At 35.5% G+C, this 22,444-nt stretch overlaps 2 protein-coding genes across 2 annotated transcripts; both read left to right on the top strand.

Annotated features, from left to right (window-relative positions):
• Window positions 1-882: 882 nt before the first annotated feature.
• Window positions 883-3,816, top strand: LOC145102744 (uncharacterized). The gene is made up of 10 exons (XM_079040210.1): window positions 883-1,301; window positions 1,496-1,561; window positions 1,746-1,926; window positions 2,021-2,217; window positions 2,308-2,358; window positions 2,437-2,528; window positions 2,769-2,896; window positions 3,000-3,076; window positions 3,398-3,502; window positions 3,600-3,816. The coding sequence occupies exons 1-10, from the start codon at window positions 960-962 to the stop codon at window positions 3,735-3,737; spliced, it is 1,377 nt and encodes a 458-aa protein (XP_078896336.1). The 5' UTR covers window positions 883-959; the 3' UTR covers window positions 3,738-3,816.
• Window positions 3,817-7,815: 3,999 nt separating this feature from the next.
• Window positions 7,816-10,377, top strand: LOC145102745 (G-type lectin S-receptor-like serine/threonine-protein kinase SD2-5). The gene has a single exon (XM_079040211.1). It carries the CDS (start codon window positions 7,832-7,834, stop codon window positions 10,190-10,192), a length of 2,361 nt encoding a protein of 786 aa, XP_078896337.1. The 5' UTR covers window positions 7,816-7,831; the 3' UTR covers window positions 10,193-10,377.
• Window positions 10,378-22,444: the final 12,067 nt, after the last annotated feature.

The following is a 22,444-nucleotide window of genomic DNA, read 5'->3' on the forward strand; positions in this document are numbered from 1 at the left end:
TCACACCTTACGTTATTTAGAACCTTCTGAAATATAATTACTTTATTTTCTAATCTTTTTAAAATATTATTTTCGCTATTATTTTCGCCTTTTGACTGAATTTTAGAAAGATTGTATATTATATTGACCTTAATTGTAATTATCTCTTATTATTATATTGTTTCTTAGCTTATAAATTATTTTATTTTTTAAATCCATGTACGTAAATAACTTTTTATAATTATTTCATATTAAAATAACAATTTTGTCTTTGTTATTTCATATTAAAGTAACAATTTTGACCTTAATCGTAATTATCTCTTATTACATATGGATTTGATCCTTCCATAAAAATGCATCAAGTGCATTCATCTTTGCTCATGGTGTGTAAAAGATGCATGAACGTGAAAGAATACGAAATAAAACATATTTATACTACCTAAATGTCAAATTCAAAACGAACTATATTAGTGGACCAATTTGATCCTTTCATAAAAGTGCATCAAGTGCATTCATCTTTGCTCATGGTATGTAAAAGATGCATGAACAGAAGAATATGAAAGAAAACATATATTTACTACCTAAATGTCAAATTCAAAATGTACTATATTAATGGATCGATATGTTTAATAACTCGTTAAGATTTCCAACAAGGGTAAAAGTAGGCTAACAAGGGCAAAGGGAGGCTCAGTAAATTGGAAGGATCAAGGATGTGGTCTTCAACATTCAATAATTAATACTAAAACTAAAATCATTATAAAATATTAACTATAGTATTATATAAGGGTGAGACAATTATTTTATAAAGTGGCCAGAAACGCAACAAAGTTCAATTATTAAGGACTGAATCATGAAAAAATAAAAAAGGTCAGACGCACGCTTTAACCACGAATATACAGGATAAGCCCTCTGTTCTCTATCAATCGCGAAACTTCATTTCATAAACCCTACTCACTCAGTCAGTAACTTCCAATACGACGATGGCAGCCATGGCGTCGACATCGATGAACTTGACGACCACCTTTATTGGACTTGCCAAGCTTCAGAAAACTTCAATTGCCGGAAATCATGTCCCTCGAATGTGGAGAACTATCACTTTCCGCCATCGAGGTTTTGCGACAACCTCACGCTCTATCCATCCACCATTCGCCGCCGTTAGTTTATCCAGAGCAAAGAGATTGTCACGCAACTTATCTGTTGCTGCAACAGCGGCACCGACGCAACAGGATGAGGATTATGAGGATTCTGATGTCTTCACCAAGATTCCTCCCGACAATCGAATTCCAGCAACGATCATCACCGGTTTCTTAGGTTCAGGAAAGGTAATCATTTCTTCGTGTATCTGAATCAGTTTCTATGACGTTGATGCCATCATAGTGTATGAATTTGTAGCACAAGTTCACATTATCTTCATTTTTCTTGTTCTCGCGTGAAGTTAGGTCAATAAGCAGTTTAAGAAAAATTAAAAATTTTAGCTAATGATTGTTTCTGATTTTCCTGAATGTTCGATGAACAGACAACATTATTGAACCATATACTTACAGCTGATCATGGTAAACGGATTGCAGTTATTGAGAACGAGGTACTATCCAATTCCTCTATGACTTCATACAATAAAGTCGAATAACAATTAGTTCTGCATATTTTGGTTTTAGTATCTAGTTTTTCTTGGAAAACTGTTTATAACATCACAGTTCATGTAGCCATGTGTATATTTTCACCCTTTTGTGTTAGGATTTGACTTCTTCTTTCTATTACATTTGCAGTATGGGGAGGTGGACATTGATGGGTCTTTAGTTGCTGCAAAATCTGTTGGTGTGGAAGACATTGTCATGCTTAATAATGGGTGTCTATGCTGCACAGTCAGGGGTGATCTTGTTAGAATGATAGGAGAGCTGGTGAGTAAAAAGAAAGGGAAATTCGACCATATTGTCATAGAAACTACAGGTATGTAGCAGTGATTTGAACTTCATCTAATTGTGGGCATTCTTTCTGGCATAATACTCAATAGATTTGAGTCATTTTATTTATCTTTTTGCAGGATTGGCAAATCCAGCACCAATTATACAAACATTCTATGCTGAGGATCAGATTTTCAATGATGTTAAGCTTGATGGTGTTGTTACTTTAGTAGATGCCAAACATGCTAATATTCATCTTGATGATGTTAAACCAAAAGGAGTTGTCAATGAGGCTGTAGAACAAATTGCTTATGCAGATCGTATAATAGTCAATAAGGTGTCTATTACTTTCTCTTTATCTTTCCATCGTTTTGAAGTTAATCTCCCATTTAATAGTAGAATTGAAGTCTTTGAATGTTGCTTCTAGACTGATCTTGTTGGAAGTGCTGAAGTTTCTGCTTTGATTCAGAGAATAAAGGTACAAAATTGCTTATTTAGTTAGTTAAATCTGTCTTTTTGTATTGATCTTTTCTACTTTAATGACTCTTAAATGCAGGGCATAAACCGTATGGCAGAATTAAAACGTACTGAGTTTGGAAAAGTGGATTTGGATTATGTTCTTGGCATAGGTGGTTTTGATCTAGAAAGGTTATTTCTCTCTCTTCATAAGTGATTATGTTCTCTTTTTTTCCCCATTAAGTCCTCCTGTATACATAAAGTCAGTTTCTTTTCTACACCGAATAAACCATGTGAATGAAGACTAAATGATTTACCCTTACATCCCGAAAACCAAATATTCTAATATGCATCAATATTAATGTGAGGAGTTGGGTGGAAAAAAGAATGGGTTCATGGGCTTAATAGTTAAAGACTTTATATTTTTGCTAGAATTGATGATGCTATTGAAGATGAAGCTTCAAAGGAAGATGAGCACGAACATGATCATGACCATGAAAATTGTCATAATCCTGATCATGATCACCACCATCATAACCATGACCATGACCACAAACATGGTAACTTGACTAAATTTTAATTTATCTATGCTTTTATAAACACACATACACACACATAATGATATAATGATATGATACTTTTTTTTTTTTTGGTTTTTTCCAGAACATCATGATCACACTCATGATCCTGGTGTCTCATCTGTCAGCATAGTTTGTGAAGGGAGCTTGGATCTTGAAAAGGTGTGGTTCTTTCATATAGTTATAAATTACTTTTATTTATATAGTCTTTCAATAGTAATAATGTTTCTAAAACTCTAAAACTTTAATTAAATTAGCGATATATCTCTTTATGTGTAAAGTTCCATTTTTTTAGAACATTATAATATGGTTTTCTATTTGTAAGTTTATAAGTAACAAACAAACTGTGTGAACGATTGATTCCATTCCATTCCATTCTTTGAAGCCAACTAAACATGATAATGGAATGTAATGACGCATTCCATTCCTTTATTGATTCCATTCCATCGTACCAAGAGCTGACAAGTGTGATGTGTTATGCAGGCTAACATGTGGCTTGGGACATTGTTAATGGATAGAAGTGAGGATATATACAGAATGAAGGGGCTTATGTCAATTGATGGGATGGATGAGAGATTTGTGTTCCAGGTGATTGATTATTATTATTATTTCCCATTAAAATTTATTGAAACATTTTCAGATAATTTGTATCATTAATAATAATAATATTTGAGTTTTGAAACAGGGAGTACATGACATATTTCAAGGGTCACCAGATAGGCCATGGAACCCTGAGGAATCAAGGGTAAACAAGATTGTGTTTATAGGGAAAAATTTAGATGCTCAAGAACTAGAGAAGGGTTTTAAATCATGTTTAATGTGAGAGCTCATAACTTACTGAATCAAACATCATATGATTTGAACTTGAACTTGATATGGATAATTGGATATGGTTATACTTATACTTTTGTCGTGATTTTGTTGTATGGTGAACTATATAGCTTCCCAACTAACTGTCTAACTAACTTATGACCTCAAGTTCAAATGACTAATCTGTCCCTTCCTTTTTTAATTACGTGCTCTACTCCAATGTCTTCTAGAATAGTTGAATTGTCAAATTACCCCTGCTCCAATGTAGGTGTAGGTGGGTGGGTGTGTGTGTGGGGGGGGGGGGGGGGGGTTGGGGTGGGTGTGTTTATATTTTAGAAAAATTTTGGAATTAGAAAAATATGGAAAACAATAATATCAGTTTTCCAAAAATTTCCAACTACTTTGTAATTTTAAAAAACAGAAATTTTTTATTTTCCGTGAAAAATTTAAAAAAATCGACAAACTAATCGCGTTTTTATTCACATTTTTTTTTGGAATTTTTTTTTCCGGAAAGCGGCCTATTTTTCCGCAACTAAACGCACCCTAAGGTTGCGTTTAGTTACGAAAAAACATTTTCTGTTTTCCGTTTTTCGTTTTCCCTTTTCATTTTTTGTTTTTTGTTTTCAGTTTTCATTATAAAATTTAGAAAACGTGTTTAGTTAAAAATTATTCATTTTTATTTTTAGTTTTGAAAATTAGAAAACGTGTTTAGATGTGTATATTTCTATCAATTTTTATTTTTAGAAAATGGTAGCGGTGGTAGGGTGGGGTGGGGGCAATGGTGGTGTCGATGATGACGACGATGGTGGTGGTAGTGGTGATGACAGACAGTGGTGGTGGCGGCGGTGGTGGTGATTGCGGTGAGAGTGATGATGCTAATGATGGGGTAGTGGTGGTGGTGGTGATAGTAGGTCGGTGATTGTGGTTGTGGTAGTGGTGTTAGGTGTGTGTGGGTGGGGGTGTGTGCTTGTGTGTGTGTGTGTGTGTGTGGGGGGGGGGGTAATGCGTGTTTGTAGGGGTTGGGGTGTTTGTAGGGGTGTAAGGGTGGGTGGGTGGGTAAGTGGGGGGGGGGGGGGTTGGTGTGTGTGTGTGTTTGTAGGGGTTGGTGTGGGTTTGTGAGGGGTGGGGGTGGGCTTGGGAGTGATTGTGGATAGGTAGGGGTGTGGTGGGTTGGGGTGTTAAGGCGAGTGTAGATAGAGGTTGATGAAGTGGGAATGAGTGTGTATGTATATTTTAGATTAATTTTGGAATTACAAAAATGTAGAAAACAATGATTATCAGTTTTCTAAAAACTTCAAACTTCTTTATAATTTTGAAAACAGAAAATTTTCATTTTCATGAAAAACATTTAGAAAATAGACGAACCTAAACACATTTTCAAAATTCTTGGGATTCGGGAAAACTACAACCTGGATAGAGAGCAAGAGAGCATCCGGGACAAATTCCAGTTTCAGGTCCGGGGATGGGGATACCAAACTCGACCCTATTAACATTCCAATTCCTACTCCGACTCTTTTTGCTACACACTTATTAAAGGGGGAATTTCGTATATAAATTTCTTAAACTTTAAAATATCATATTTGTCCAACCTAATTTATAAATATCATATTTATCATTTGTAAAATTTTAGAATATCATATTTACCAAAATCCTTATTTTAAGCATTTTTAAACAATTTTATAATCATTTTAATTATTTACTTTTACCGATTGACTATTACACCCCTTTATAGATGAAGTAATTAATTATCAATCATATGCTTTGAACTGTTTTCTATAATAATGAATGGATGCCAATGCTGTAAAGACCAAATACTTATTGAGTAACTTATTTATGAGCATCTGTCAAAGAATTCGTCACTAGCAGTATAGAAACTCGTCGACTGAGATTAAGATTAGAGAATTAATCCTGTAAGATAAATGTGTTGGGTTTTATTGATATTCGTCAATGTTTCTTAACACAATTAGCAAATCTTTAAGAATCATCGATGCCATTTTCTAAAGTGGGATTAAACAAAATCAACTAAAACTACAATTTTTAAAGCACAATATGCAAATCACAAAAGCATCATCATGACAAATTTAACAAAGCATTGGCGGCCAGTGACCTTTCACCATTCTTTGTAACAATATATACGAAAGGGGCTATAGGAGATACCAAAGTAAACTTTCTTTTTTGCCATTAAAAAACCCTACAAGAATGCACAGCGTATTTTCATTTTCATGGAACGAAATTAAACCTTCAACTTCATATCTCTGTCTATGCCATTGAAGAACATGATTACAAAGGGTTGTAAGAGGGGTATAATAGTCTAATTGATAAAAGTAAAGATTTAAAACTATTATAAAATGTTTAAATAATTTAAAAATAAGGATTTGGACAAATATGATATTTTGAAAATTTACAAAGAGTAAATATGATATTTAAACTTAGGATGGATAAATATGATATTTTGATGTTTAATAAGGTTAAAAGAATCTAATAGGTTGCGGTGTCTTTAATTTATGTCCATTGAATATGGGATGGTGACATGGTGTGTCACTTTAAAATTGTTGATTTTTTTCGTTTATAAGGATGTAAGTTTCGTTTTAAATTTTTTTTTTTTGGTACGATACAAATTTCTAAATATAAAACAAATACCCGTGAATAATTGTATTTGTTTGTTAAAAGCAAGTCATTCGTTTATTATTGTACAAATTGTTTATACTCAAACCGATCTTACTTGTTTTTCTAACACAATGATTGTAAAGTATATCATATATTTAAGTTTTTTTAAACAACCCATCTTTACTGATAACCTTTTGCAATTATGTCATATGCTGCAAATATAAAAGTGGATCGGATAGTCTCTTTCAAAAAAAAGTGGATAGAATAGGCACATGCAAAGTAGCTCAAAATGTTTTAAAATCAAGTTACCAACTCACTAAAGTTTATGACATGCATGTAAAATCAAATACCATTGTTTGGTTCTCAACTAACATAACATAACATCGTAGTTAAAAAATATATATATACGGATATATGACCCCTAAAATAAAACATAATTCTCACTTGCTTGAGTTAGCAGTAGGGGTGCAAAAGAGCCAAGCTACTCGCGAGCTACTCGAGATCGGATCGTTAAAAGCTCGACTCGAAACCGATTTTAAACGAGCCCGAGCCGAGCTCGAGCTTAATATTAAGCTTGTTTATTAAACGAGCTCGAGCTCAAGCCTATGTCACAAAGGTTGATTAGGCTCGCGAGCCTAAATGAGCCTTTATATAATATTATTTATTATTATTTATATATATTAAAATAAAAACATATTAAGGGAATTATGAATTTCGGGTATTAGTAAACGAGCTTTTTAACGAGCTCGAGCCAAGCTTAAGCTTATTTAGGCACGCCCGATAAAAACGAGTCGAGCCCGAGCCCGAGCCGAGCTTGTATAACTCTTTACGAGCTCGAACCGAGCTCAGTAAAAGAAAGCTCGAATCGAGCCGAGCTCGAGCTCGAGCCTCATATAACTTAAACGAGCCCGAGCCGAGCCTGGCCAGGCTCGGGCTCGGCTCGGCTCGTTTGCACCCATAGTTAGCAGGTACTTTACATACTGCTGTTATAAATTAATTTTCTTTTCTCGGCCTTAAATCTTTTTTAAAGTTGTTAACGTTTTTTAATTAAATATAATCCTATTGTATATTATTTCATGGCTACCATGCAAAGGTTCACACCTAGTTCATAACAAATGGTATTCCTCATAGACCAGATTTTTACTTTACTCAAAAAGTTTGTATTTATTTAATTAACGTTTTTTTAATTAAATAAAGCAGCCATGCATGATGGAAATAAAGATGAATACGATCGAGAGGATTTTTGTCATTACTTGAGAAGGAAACTTGGCTTGAAATGAGTCAACTACGATAGCATGGACCCGAGTTCTTGGAACCTACTCAATTTTTAGGATCTGTGTCAATTTAATTTTCAAAGGCTAGCTCTTGTGTGTTCATTAGTAGTGATGAGGGCACCATGGATGTGTAGCTTTTTCTTCGGCTTCTTTCTCATCTTCTCATCCATCTCTGCTGAATCTAATTACTTTTCCCCAGCAAAACTTTCATCCACATGGACCAACAATGAATCTTTTACCCGCTCCATCAATTTCAGAGATGGCTCAAGGATCAGAGTCATTCTCAATAATGAAAAGAAATTCCGTTGTGGCTTCTTCTGTAATGGAACCTGCACATCTTACCTCTTTTGCGATTGTGGTTATCAATATGACAACCACCCAAGACAGTCTGGCGGTGATTTGGTCAGCAAACCGAGACAATCTGGTCAGGGAAGGCGCAATTCTGAATTTCACTGCAACTGGAGAATTGATGTTACAGGATGTGGATGGAAGCATAGTTTGGACTACAAACACTACCGGGAAATCTGTTGCTTCCATGAACCTAACTGAAGATGGGAATCTGGGGTTGTTGAATGTCCATAACTTGACAGTTTGGCAATCTTTTGATCACCCAACAGACTGTTTGTTACCTGGGCAAAAACTATTTCAAGGACAGAAGCTCATACCTAGTGTTTCCTCAACCAACTGGACGCCTCAAGTAGACTTATACTCTATGCAATTCAACGAAAAAGGTTTGTTTTTTTATGTTGGATCGAACCCGCCTCAAGTCTATTATGGTAACACGGTTAAGGGCCTAGATGAAAGTTATCTTGAGTTCAGAGATAGGAGTTTGTGTTTGGTCGTTTCTTCTTCTAGGCCAAATTATTGTCCTAGTGTGATTGATATACCTCCAGCATTCCCATTTGAGTATATAAAACTATTGGCAGATGGGCATTTGAAAGCTTTTAGAATGGGTGAATCATTATGGGAGAAAGAGATCGATCTACTATTGGGTCATCTTGGAGGTTGTTCTTATCCTTTGGCTTGTGGGAGAAATGCCATTTGCTCGGCTGATCAACAATGTAGTTGTCCAATATCAAGCACCTCTCCTGCGACGGACTATTTTAGAGCAGTGAATGATCGCCAACCCAACAAGGGTTGCTCTCAAGTTACTCCTCTCACATGTAACGCTACCCAAAATCATACTTTCATTGAACTCAGTAACGTCACGTACTTCAACTTTACCTCAGACATGGAAGATGTGGATATTGAGACTTGCAAACAAGCGTGTCTAAATAACTGCTCATGCAAAGCGGCACTAATATTCAACTATAGTTCCAATTCAAGTGGGGATTGCTATTTACCTTCTGAGGTTTTTACATTGAAGGGTCTTGATGCAGGGGTAGTTCCACAAAATGTTTTGGTTTTTATAAAAGTCCTGAATTCGTCTATACCCCAATCCCATGGTCGATCGTCAAACAGAAAAATTCTAGTTGCAACAATTCTCGGTTCCACAATTGGAAGTCTTATGCTTCTTATTGTGGTCGTAGGTTTTACTAAATTCATAGTTCAAAACAAAAATATGAACAGTGAAAGTGAAGAAGAGTATCTAGATCAAGTTTCAGGAATGCCCACTCGGTTTTCCTATGATGAACTGAAAACAGCCACGGAGAATTTCAGTAAAAAGCTTGGGGAAGGGGGATTTGGATCAGTTTTCGAAGGAACTCTCAAAGATGGGTCAAAGATTGCAGTAAAATGTCTTCAAGGTCTGGTGCATGTTAAGAAATCATTCTTGGCCGAGGTTGAGTCTATTGGCAGCATTCACCACGTGAATCTAGTTCGACTTAGAGGGTTTTGTGCTCGGAAATCACAACAGCTTCTCGTGTATGAATTCATGAGTAACGGATCATTAGACCAGTGGATCTACTATGGAGACAGGAAGCAGGTACTCCCATGGATAAGTAGAAAGAAAATTATTCTTGATATAGCTAAAGGTTTAACATATCTTCATGAAGATTGTAGACAAAAAATCATCCACCTCGATATTAAACCTCAAAACATACTCCTAGATGCAGACTTCAATGCCAAAGTATCGGATTTTGGGTTGTCTAAGCTCATCGACAGAGATCAAAGCCAAGTGATGACTACAATGAGAGGAACCCCTGGCTATCTAGCTCCAGAATGGTTGAGCTCAATTATAACCGAAAAAGTGGATGTATATAGCTTTGGGATCCTTCTTTTGGAGATCTTATGTGGAAGGAAGATATTTGATAGATCTCAGCCAGAAGAAAGTTGGCACCTACTTCGTGTCTTTCAGAGATGTTGGGAACAAGAGACGTTGTTAAACATAGTTGACAGGTATAGTGAAGATATGCAGGAACATGGTACAGAAGTCATGGAGATGATGAAACTGGCTTCATGGTGTCTACAGACAGATTTTACTAAGAGGCCTTCAATGTCAACTGTGATTAAGGTGTTAGAGGGAGTAATAAGTGTTGAACTGGACTTGGATTACAACTTCTCGTATCAAAGAATGCAGGAAACAACAGATGGACATGAGAAAAGCTCACAACCAGTGTTGCCACCTAGCCTGTCAGCTCCAAGGTGAGTTAGATATAGGTTCTTGTGGATCGTTTGTATGGATCGATCCTTTTAATGCTTGTCTTTTTCTTTCTTAAAGAACGTTTATAATGGAGTTCATCTCTTTATGTTTTGTTTAGGATAATTTTATTAGTGTATATATTGTATATCTTTGTTATCTCATTTGTATAGCCCAACATAGCCCTTTTTGTATCTTGTATATATTTACGTTTAATGAAAGATATTGATTCATGGGAAAATAATATCAAACATGGTATCAGCGCTGTGATAGCCTACTTTCCTTCTCTCCTCAGTTGTATCCTTCTTCCTCCCTCTAAGCGGCGGCTAACCCTAACACCACCGGCCACCATTTTTTCTCCATCACTTTTCTGCACCATTGTTCCTTTTCTATTCTTACCCTGATCATCGTGAGTAATCAAAAACCATACAACATTACTAGCATCAAGGATTACTTTCCATTAATCCCCGATCTCAACGAACTTAATTACGACTCTTGGTGTGAGTTGTTCCAAACTCACTGTCGCGGATTTGGAGTCCTCAAGCATCTCACCGGAGAATCCAAATCCAAGGATAATGATGATGAATGGTACAATCTTGATGCCTTAGTCAAGATGTGGATGTATGGCATTATGTCCCAACCTCTCATGAACGAGCAACTTGTAACATCCACGCACAAAATTCGAGCCAATTTAAAACTTTTTAAATCATTTAAAACCATTCAATCATTACAATTTGTTTTCAAAATAGTTTAAACATCAGAGTTTCCAGAAATCATAATCATTAATCGAGGAAGTGTACGGTCACGCCTTCGCCTTCCCGCGGCCATCCGCTGAACCTGAAACAATAAACTGAAACTGTAAGTCCGAAAGCTTAGTGAGTTACCCCAAAATACCCATACCCACAACAATACACATATAATCATAAACAACATACTATGAGTCCAGTCAACCATCGGGTTAGAATACCCCAGGCCCTCAACCAACCGGTTGGAATGCCAACATACTATGGGTCCAACCGTCCTCAAGATGGAATACCCCAGGCCCACAACCAACATGTTGGAATGCCCACATACTATGAGTCCAATCATCCTCGGGATGGAATACTCATGGCCCACAACCAACAGGTTGGAATGCCCAGGTCTATTGGATTTCGCACAAAGTAGATAAGCCTCAACCGCCAAACAAACATGTGCACATATAACAATCTATAGACAGACAAACCGATCTAACATATCATAACAACATAACAACATCCTATCTACCAGGATATTGATCTAATGGATCATAGCAACATATAACATCCTGTCTACCAGGATACTAATCTAACGGATCATAACAATATATATCATCCTATCTACCAGGATACCGATCTAACAGATCATAACAACATATAACATCCTATCTATCAGGATCCCGATCTAACAGATCATAACAACATACAACACCCTATCTACCCGGATACCGATCTAACAGATCATAAGAGCATATAACATCCTATCTACCAGGATACCAATCTAACAAATCATAACATCTTAACAACATCCTATCTACCAGAATACTGATCTAACATACAAACACTTTACGCCCAATCATTCCGGATAACGCTTGCATCCTCTGTATTACCGTGGCTTCTGGCACAGAGTTAACCGATGCTTATTCCCGATTCTCAAACCCGATGCCACTTGGATCAGTCTTGAAGGTCTTTTCCGAGATAATAAAGATGACCGCACCATTGAGCTTGGCAATGAACTCCGCAGCATGTCCGTTGGTGATCTCACCATCTCACAATATTGTCAATGAATGAAGAGCATCTCCGATTTACTTGCAAATCTAGACTCTCCTGTTCTAGAGAAAACTCTTGTCACATATCTCAATGGACTTTCACCCAAACATGAAAATATGGCTACTCTTCTCCCACCACAGAGACACTCTCCCCATGTTTCTGTAGGCTAGATCAATGCTCATGGTTGAAGAACTCTGTCTCAACCAAGTCTGTCCATCACAACCTCTCCATATAAACCACACATAAGCTCCCACTGTTCTCTAAACCACTGCCACCAATCAAGCACCTCACCGCCACAAGCAAAACAACAACCATGGTGGTCGTCGTCAGCAGTAACAGCGCCGAGACAACCGCTGACTGGTTGCATCTTTTTTTTGCCTAGAATCCTCCTGCATCGCTGCCTTCACAGCCCTTTAGCTGGCCCATGCCTGCTCCATGGTCTAATAAGCGCCAACCCATTATCGCCCAACAACAACAACAACATCTGCACCGGCCCACAACACATGCACATGCTTTCAGCATCCTCGACCCACCTCCACAACATCCTTTGTAGGTTCATTAGAACGCTTTGACCCAGATAGATGCAAACCAAAGCACCTCTTCGGGTTCGACTCCTCCTTGGCAGTGGTTCCCTCCTAGGAAAACTGATTAAGCTACTGACATTGTTCAAGCTTATAGTTCCATGACCCTTAATGATGCAAATTGGTACATGGATAACGGGGTACCTTTCACCTTGCATCTGACACATGTAAACTCAATTCTTTTAGTCATAAGGCTGGACGAAATGGAAGCGGGAAAGAGGAGATGGAAGCTTCCCTCTCATTGAAACACCATCCCTTGGGTGAGGGAAACAACCCGCGGGAAAGAGGTGGGGGGAGGGGGTGCCGCACTCTCCCTCTCTCTCCTCATTCTATTGGGCAATTTTTTTTTTTATCTTTTTTAATATTTATAAAATTATATACCTACTAAAAAAATATAAAAAATATATCAAAATTCATTGTTTTTAATTCCCTACAAAATAAGTATAATATATGTATAAAATATATTTTTTTAAAAAATAAAAAAAATAGTGAGGGGAGCTTCCCACCCATTCCTTGGGTTTTAGGTGAGGGAAAGGAAAGTAAGGGAAAGGGTGGTGTGGCCCACAAAAAGTGAGGGAAACATTCATCCCATACTCTCCGGTCTAAGAGTTATTTTAATTCAGTCATTCTTCACAATGGTCAATCTACGAAATACATTTCTTTTAAAGTTAAAAAAAATCATTTTTCAAAAGTTTTTAATTTTCTTTTAAAAGTTTTTAATTAGTCTTGTTTTCAGTTAAATAAAAAAAATAATACTAATAAAATTAAATAAAACATATATATTTTTCATATTTTTAATTAGTTAATTAATAATTATAAATCCAATTTCTCAAATTTTTAGTTAGTGTTTTTTTATTTAACTGTTTCAAGTGGTTGAATTTAGTTCATTTTGATTTTGTCTTTTTTATTTATTTTGTTTCTGTAGTTATTTTTTAAATCTAAAAATTAAAAAAATCCAAAAACAAGTGTGTGTAGATCTTCCAAGTAAGGTGTTTCTAGTGTATATCTTGTATCGGCTTCATAGAAATCTAAGGGGGAGAATGCACTCACGTATCGAAATGGAGTCAATAATTCAGTCATTGTTGAAAATGGTAATTTAGCATGCTGTTCTAACATATCAAAACATAATCCCCAACTTCCCAGTGCTGCTAAAGGATTGGCTGCTGGGAGAGATCTGGTGGTCGAGACACAACTAAGTAAGAGGAAGAGAGCTCTTTCAGCAAAGGGCTGGGAGATTGAGGTTGCTGACCTGGGTACTGGAAGTCAGGAGAATCATGAGGTGTATGGAAAGTGTGGACGAACTCATAGATTTTCTTTTTAAAAGTTCAAGTGTTATAAGTGTGGGGAAAGAGGGCATGTGCAACGAGATTGTAAGAAGGATCATAAATGCTTTCATTGTCACCAGCCAGGTCATTTTCGGTCCCGTGTCCTGCTTTGGGGACCGAGGGAGTCCAGGTTCCCACGCTCATCATTCCTAAGGAGGTCAAAGTTGAACCACAAGAAATCTCTGGTATGTAATTTGAATCCCAATTCTGTATTGATATTATGGTTAAATTGTGCTTGATCGGTTTTGTATCTACCATGGAACCTTGTTGGGTATGGGTAAGTGGTATCTTTAGGTTAGTTCTTTGTTTTTCCTGATTAATGTACTGTGAATCTTCACATTCCTTTTTTCATGACAAGCATTATGGGTGGGTCGTATCTTCTTGGTCGTGGTTCAGTGGTTCAACGGGTTGTTCGGTTCCTTTGGTGGATCCAGTTCAGGGGTATGGATTGGAAGATGTATGGTCAAGGTAGCAGGAATAGTTCATGAGCGAATTCGTAGTTCGGGCGTAATAGCATTCGTTTAGGTAGGACCGGTAGTTGCCCACGAGAGAACCTTTGGGTTCAATCACTATCGCTGCTAGGGAAGGAGCGGTAGCAAGGAGATGGTGGTGTTAGTCGCATGAGTCCTTGGGTCGTTGGAAGTGCCAAGGAATTTTATTACCACCAAGGATTGTAGATAAATAGAATTCAGGGATTCATTCGAGGATGAGAAGTTAGGGTAAAGATCCGCCAATTTAGAGCAAGGGTTATGGTTTTGGTCTCTAGTGTTAGGGTTTTAAGGATTTGGTGCAGTATCCTGAGAAGTGATCGACATTAGCGGATTTGCTAGGATTTCTGGGAGCATTCTTCGGGAATTCAAGAGTTGGACAATCATCGAGATCGGCTAGTAATGGGACGCTGTTATTGGTAGATGCAGGTTATAGTCGGTTCCTGATAATCAATATGGGTTGGGGACCCAACATAATTTGTGGGATAAGAGAGTTTCGGAAAATCTAGGTGGGGGAGAATCGATCAGAATCTTCGGGAGCCGACTCGGGTGTGGAACTAGGGTAAGTTTCACTTTCCAATTTAAGGGAGGCAATAGTTTAAGGAGGTCATGAGTATAATAGGGGGACGGTTCGTGCCTCGGGCACGCCAGGAAGGATTTTTGGAGCCCATTTCTCCATTTCAGGTTGAGAACCACTAGGGATCGAGGCGGAGTCGGACTTGCATATCTTTAGGTGGATGGGACCCATGGGCAAGGCCGTGTGTTTACGACACTTCAGGTATGACTTGGTAGAGACCGTAAGGTCGGGGTCTTAGATCTAGAGTTATGGATTGAATACCGAGATGGTTCTTGGTGGGAACTCGCGTTGGGAATCACGAGTGTTTATGTGCAAGGTTTTCATTTTAGTAGGGTATAAAGTAAGTAATATGTATGCCAAGGATATCCCATGGAGGTTTCAAGGTTAAAAGATGGTTTCAGTCTGGATGGTAGATCAGATTCGTGTGGCTGTGGTTTGATTTGATTCTATTTGTGTGGGTGTCAGATAATTTTAGGATTTCGGAATTTCCAGCAACAATATGTTGATTAAAGAGTTTAAGGAAGAACCGTCTTGTTCAATACTAGAAGGTTCATCTCTCAGTTTGTCTCCTGTTGTTTGTTATTCTTGGGAAATGGTTGTCAACAGGATAAACTTTCCCCTCGAAGGAATATTATTTCCCTTTAGCCAAGTATGAGGTTGTCGGCAACAACGTTTGGTCTGTGAATCCGTTTTCTAGTGGGAATTTTCGGTAGTCAGAAGTTAAGAAGTCGGTTTGGGGACAAGTAGAATGGAATTAACATCAGTCCAGTATGTGCGGTCTGTTAGGGAGTCAGAACAATTTGAGACTTCAGATTTCAGGTTGAGTGGATGTAGTTATTTAGCATGGGATTATTTGAGCTATTGTATGGACAAAGATGTTGCACCCCGGTTTGCTGGGACGAGGATAGTCATAGGTTTATAGGGCGGACCGAAGTGGTCCTTTAGACCATGGGGATGATTCAACAGATCAGACAGAGATTGCAAACTGCTCAGGGTCAGCAGAAGAGCTATGCTGATTGACGCCGAACTAAGTTGGAGTTTCAGGTCGGCGACATGGTGTTACTAAAGGTCTCACCTTAGAAAGGTGTGATATGCTTCAGAAAAAAGGGAACATTGGCTTTCCGGTATATTGGGCCATTTCGATTGATCGCCAGGGTTGGCAAGTTTGCCTATATATTGGATCTTCCTGAGGAGCTCAATCAGATTCGCATCACATTATATGTTTCGCGGTTGAGAAAGTGCATGTTGGATGAGGATGCGGTGGTTTCCTTGGATGATATTCAGGTTGATGAGATCCTGAACTATGTTGGGAGGCCAGTAGCTATCCTAGAGATGAAGGTACATGTGTTGCGTGGCAAGAAGTACCTTAGGTGAAGGTACAGTGGCAACATCGGAGGGGCTCCGAGTGGACCTGGGAGGCGGAGGCTGAGATGTTGGAGCATTATCACGAGTCGTTCGCGGCAGAAGACTTCGAGGACGAAGTCTAGTTCAAGTGGAGGAGAGTTGTAACAGCCCAATATTCAGGCAATTTCAAATTCATCCTTATGGTTTTAATTTATTTCAATTTTGCTAGCCCTAGCCCTTGTCTGTGTTGAGCCCTATATAATCCCTTTATGTCAAATTCATCCTTATTGTTTTAATTTATGTCAATTTTTCTAGCCCACACCAAAGCTTCTCAAAATATCCCTTCTTATTTCTTCAAAACTAAGAACACACACACACACACACACACTTAAGCTCAACACACACAAGGGCTAGGGATAGCAAAATCGACTCAAAGTTATTGGGCTAACAACATCAAAGTTATATAAATTAAAAGCATTAATGAATACATAGGTATACCAAATATATAAAATATGACTTTTTAGGTTATTAATACAGATACACATGTTTGAAATGTATAAATATGTATCTAAATACAAGAATGGTCAACTTCTACACTATACTATACCATCCACACATGAACTAGTGCAATATACTAATACCTACACCAATACATATATAATATGCAACTTATTATCCAAATGTGTATACTTTTGTGTATAACTAGTATAATATATCCATACACACCCAAATACACAAATAATTAGGGTATTACCTTGTTTCTAAATCCGAACAATACATAAATAATTAAACAAACACATCAAACAAATACATTAATGATAAAAGCAATACACCGCTTGTAAATTTAATATCAAATACACCTCATAAATTAAAAGGCAAAACAAAATGAAACTTATACACCTTACCAATCAATGGTACAACTTTGGAGTGTCCATCTACACAAAATATTACTTGCAAGACTCCTTACTTGGCTGTCAAATTAAAGATTGATTACACTTTTTCTTTCAACCAACATAACAATCAAACTTACCAAAATAAAATTAGTTTTTATAAAAAAAGGATATCTTCTTCTACCATTTTTTCCCATTTCTGGATCTTCAGCCAAAGAAGAAGGTTGTTGCCCTTCTCTATCCTAGTAACGATCACAACATTGTTTCTTCTTCTTCCTTTTCATTTCAAGAAGCAAAACAGCCTCATCACAATCATTATTCTTCATTCCTTCCTATCAAAAATTGAACTCAAACACCCACTTAAGCCCTATCGAATTTTGCCAAAAAACAGAAGAAGAACAGGGGAGCTGCTGAAGCAGCCCCCATCCACTCCCCTCCAACCATCGTAGAAACCCTCCATCGACTTCAAAGCAGCCTCCCACCACTACCACCTTCATCCTTCGTTGTTTGCTCCCTCGAATTTGAATGATCTAGTATACTTAAGAGTCATATTAGAGTGATATTGCTAAATACCATATGATACTAATGGGTCACATTAACAACAACTTGATACAATGGATTATTTATTAGAAATTGATTTTAATAAATATTCAATAAAACTCTTATAATTAAATTGGAAATTATTTTTTTCATGGAAATAATAATTTTCATTAGCAAGTAACATTATATTATTTCATATGGTATGAATTAAAAAGTTATGCTCAATTTTTTGGACTAGTTGAAAACCTTTTGTCTTTTACTCAAAAGACAAAGTTTATATTTTATAAACCTTGAATTTATAAAATTTAAACTAAATTTCCTCCCCTTTATGTAATTTTCGAGATTTGCATAAAAAGAAGAAGTGTATGACTTGTTTAATCATGCTTTAAAGGCATGGGAGACATGATTATGACAATGGGGACAAGTTTGCTTAAAGTGCTAAGGACTAATGGTTAATACCTTCACTTTTTGCATCTAAATAATAGGCTTGCATTTGGCTAAAAGTGCTCATCCTTCACTTCTTGCATGTGGCCAAAACTCTTCTCTCCCTCTCATTCTCTATAGTTTTGCTTTGAAGACTTGGAGATTACTTGCATTTATACTCTCTTGAAGTTCATACTTTGGTTATGAACTTCAAGCTTAAGAGTTTATGGAAAAGCATCTATATCAAACAAACTGAGTCATTGTTGGTGTCTCAAAGGTTCCATATTTTTCATAAACTTCCAAGCCTCCCAAGAGGACCCAAAGAACTACAAAGGTTGTTATTTCTTCATCCTTCTATGGTTGTTGTTTTAATCTTTCTGTAACTTGCAAGAAGATCCTTGGTAGGTATAAAATGTTTATGTTATTTCAAAATTAATGTCTTCCGTTGCCATATTTATCAAGTCTATAAAACTATTTTTGAACTAAAACCCAACAATTGGTATCAGAGCCATCTTGCAACTTTGGTTAGATTTTTTGATTTTTGGAAATCTTACTTTTTGGAGAATATGGATAACTTATTTTTGTATAAAAATAAGCTCATACATATTTTCTATGACAACTTTTTGTTATTTTATGTGACAAAAGTTTCATGCAACTGTTATCATTTAAAGTTGTTTTAGAAAAACAAAGGTTGTTTGATGTGTATATTAATGTATATGATGTGCATAAACTAGCCAATGACCAATGTGTTGTTATGTCGCTGTGTTGGTTATTTTTGTTAGAAAATGGTTGTAATAATTTATTTATTCATATGGTATGTAATAATTAAATTGATTAAGTTTTCTTGGTTATTTGGTAATAAATTTTTTTTTAGAAATAATTTATTTGTACAAAAATTTAACAAGAAATGAAGTTGGAACCATTTTTGAATACAAAACAACAACTTTCAAGTTTAAAAGGTGTGCCGGATTTTCAGTGACATTTTCTGAAAAGTATCACTATGTTGTTTACAAAGGGCTGTTGGCTTTTAGCGACGGTTATTGAGTTTTAGCCTTCAAAAAATTTTCCAATCTTTTGTAAGCAATGTGTGTTTACTCAAGTGGTAGCTTCTACAATAACATTACAAGAAGTATTTGGTCCCCTTATATGTCTCTTTAGGAATGGACTTGACATTTTATGTTGGCTCATAAAAATGTCATTAGTTGGTTATGTTTATGCACATAAATTTTTTTTATGCATGTTTGTGTTGTTTATTTTATGCATTATTTTGTGTAGTTGATAAAATTAGTTTTTCACATGCTAAAATAATTTTGGACAAAATAAACATCACATGAAGTTTGGGTTTTTCAAAATTGGACATAAGATATAACCAACTATTATATTTAAAAATAAAACCCGCTTTTTTTTAAATCGTTAATAACGACAAATTTTGAAATACTCCATTATAAGTTTAAAATGGTGATTTTTAACTTATACGAACTCCAACTATGTAATTAATAAAGGGGAGTTTTATTAAAGATATAAAAGGTTCAAATGCATTCAAACTTAATACCGGTTATTAAAATTGAATTGCGTCAAATTATATAAAAACTAGCCTTTTATATAGAATCTTTAAAAATGATTTTATTTTGAAAATTGATACCATGGTTTATTATATGCATGTAATAAACATGATAACATATGTTTTTAAACTAGAATTATAAAACATATAAAGACCATTTTTACAAACCTCAAATCTATGCAATCATTTTGAAGAACACTCACACGTCTTTTGTATGCACTAGTGGGATAAAGGATACCTAACCACTTAGTATTATCTTTTGATGGCCGGGGTGTATTTGCGATTTCTATAACCAAGTTATAGGCCGATTGCACAAGTTTTTTCAAATTGGACGATTTGATCTGAAATCATTTGTGATAAAGGATACCTAAGCAAGAGAGTTTTGAGGCATAGATGTGATCAAACATGTCTAATTAAATTTTTTATTAGCGATCCCATAAATCTAGGAATTATATAGCAAGATATAATTGATAATCAATATCTACCGGGTTGAATTCAAATGGATGGGATAAAGGACACCTAAACATTTATTTGTTTTGCAACTTGGATCCTAGACACTGATAATTAATGTTTTTGGAAACAAAAAGGGTATTAATTATTGAAGATTAAATATTTAAAATACTAAATGAATTTTGTTAAAATTTTGTAGTTAAATAATCCATTCTCATTATCATGAATTTTCATTTTTTAATGACTAAATGAAATAGTAACATTCAATAGATACAACTTGAATGAGTGTGTTCATGTCTTAAGAGACAATCTCGTGAGAGATATGAAATTGTATACACTTAAGGGTCCTAGTCCTAAACTATTTGCTTTGAGCAATGAATCTGAACATGATCCCTAGTAAAGGCATCACCGTGATGCTTAAGGTGTTTCTAACATCAAGCTAGGAATAGTTATTCATGACTTCTAGGAAGTCTTGGATAATATAAACATATATTTGATGATATAACAGGTCAAGCAATATTCCAATAAATACAATGATATTTTATTTAAAGCTAGTTTAAACATTGAAATAATGAAAGGCTAAAAGAATCACCTTGTGTGATCTAGGAGGCCCATGTTTTATGGACTAAACACATTTAAGCCCAAGAAATGTATTAAAGCCCACATAGATGGATCTTGTTTCTTTTATGAAGAAACTGGTCACTGGAAGAGCATTTACTCCTCTTTTTTGGAAGAAAGTCTGGAAGAGACTAGTACTTCTTGTATCTACTAGATAGAACTCATACTTTTCATATAACACTTAGGTACTTGGTACTTAAATGTTAATCTAATATTTGTAAATGGCTTATAAATATTCATTGAAGAGTAACTAAGCTGAGCACAATCAAGTTGAAACTACACTCTCGGGGTTTAGTTTATTATTTATACTTAGAACATAAATTACTTGTAATGTGAAACAATATTTTTTTTGGAACAAAGTATGTTTTAATTTAGCATGTCTAAATTTATGTCTCAGTTATTTTATTTAAATGTTTGATCATTACTCAATCGCTTTTTCATAACGATAATACTTAGATTCTGAATGATTAACTTCTATTTATGAGACTAGATCTCTTAATAGAATTATGAAGTAAATATTAACATTCTTATAAATAAAATTAAGTTCTATATGCAAGCACTTTTTGACTTAAACTTATTTTAAGTCAAACTCATCTTTGACATTGTTAACTTTATTATATAAATGGCATTCACATATTACAACTTCAAGAAAGGGATATTTGAAGGCAAATAATGTAGTTTATTTGACATATGTGAACCTTATTTATATGTAAAAGATTCCTAATTATATTTTCACTAAGGTGTAGAGAAAAATAATTAAGGAACTATACACTTTGGTGTATGACTTCCTTTCTAATGAATGTCAGAGATTAAGTATAAGATACCAAATCAAATTTGTTAACAATGATAGTAGTTTCAGTTATATTTTACGTGGTAAAACATAATTGTGAAATCTTGTTGAAGGTTTGAAAAAAGTTGAGATACAAACCAGTAAGAACCATCTAAGACCTTAATGATAATAAAGGATGAATTAAATCATACTTGGTACGATTTACTTTCTAATCGGTACAAATATCCTCCTTTAATCTTTTTGGGATAATACTTCAATCACTATTAATTGTATCTTGAATACAAATACCAACTAATAAGTGGATTAGACACTTTTTAAGATTTAGTATGGAAAGGCTCCATCCATATCTTATTAAATGTTTTATGGATTTAAAGCCTATGTTGTACTAACAATTCTAAACCCAAAATCTACTAAATACATATATCTATAATACTCTAAATGTGGCTTAGATTATCATATGCAAACCCACCAAGAATAAGTTCTTTTATTCTTGTGAAAGCTAAGTTAGTAGAAAGCAAGCTTCTAATGACAAAGCAAGTGGGAGGTACATGGAACTTGAAGCATATCAAGAACCATAACCTTATGTAGTAATAGTTGGCTCTAGTTTTAACAAGGATTGTTAAACCTGAATAATAGTTATTCACAAACACAAATTGTTCGCATTAACGGTAGAAATCATCTATGACTTGAGAAATGTGGAATCTCTCATTGATGAGCTTTTATTGATGTTTTCTAGAAAATCCATCAAATACCAAGATGTAATGTCAGATCTTGAATCTGATAAATGACTTCGAGTTATGAACATAAGATGTAATCCATGTATAAGAATCAAGTATGGGCTTGATTAAAATTTATCCCTATAGCAAGGCTAGAAGGAGTAAATGATTCTT

The sequence above is a fragment of the Lactuca serriola genome, chromosome 4 (assembly GCF_051521515.1).
Source record: "Lactuca serriola cultivar US96UC23 chromosome 4, Lser_US96UC23_V15, whole genome shotgun sequence".
Classification (NCBI taxonomy): domain Eukaryota; kingdom Viridiplantae; phylum Streptophyta; class Magnoliopsida; order Asterales; family Asteraceae; genus Lactuca; species Lactuca serriola.

Bases quoted from the DNA above. Each gene is read 5' to 3' on its own strand.
- LOC145102744 (XM_079040210.1), top strand. From the start codon at position 960: ATGGCAGCCATGGCGTCGACATCGATGAACTTGACGACCACCTTTATT. The intron at 1,562-1,745 runs GTACTATCCAAT...TTACATTTGCAG, and splicing joins TTGCAGTTATTGAGAACGAG to TATGGGGAGGTGGACATTGA. The intron at 2,218-2,307 runs GTGTCTATTACT...TGTTGCTTCTAG, and splicing joins ATCGTATAATAGTCAATAAG to ACTGATCTTGTTGGAAGTGC.
- LOC145102745 (XM_079040211.1), top strand. From the start codon at position 7,832: ATGAATCTTTTACCCGCTCCATCAATTTCAGAGATGGCTCAAGGATCA.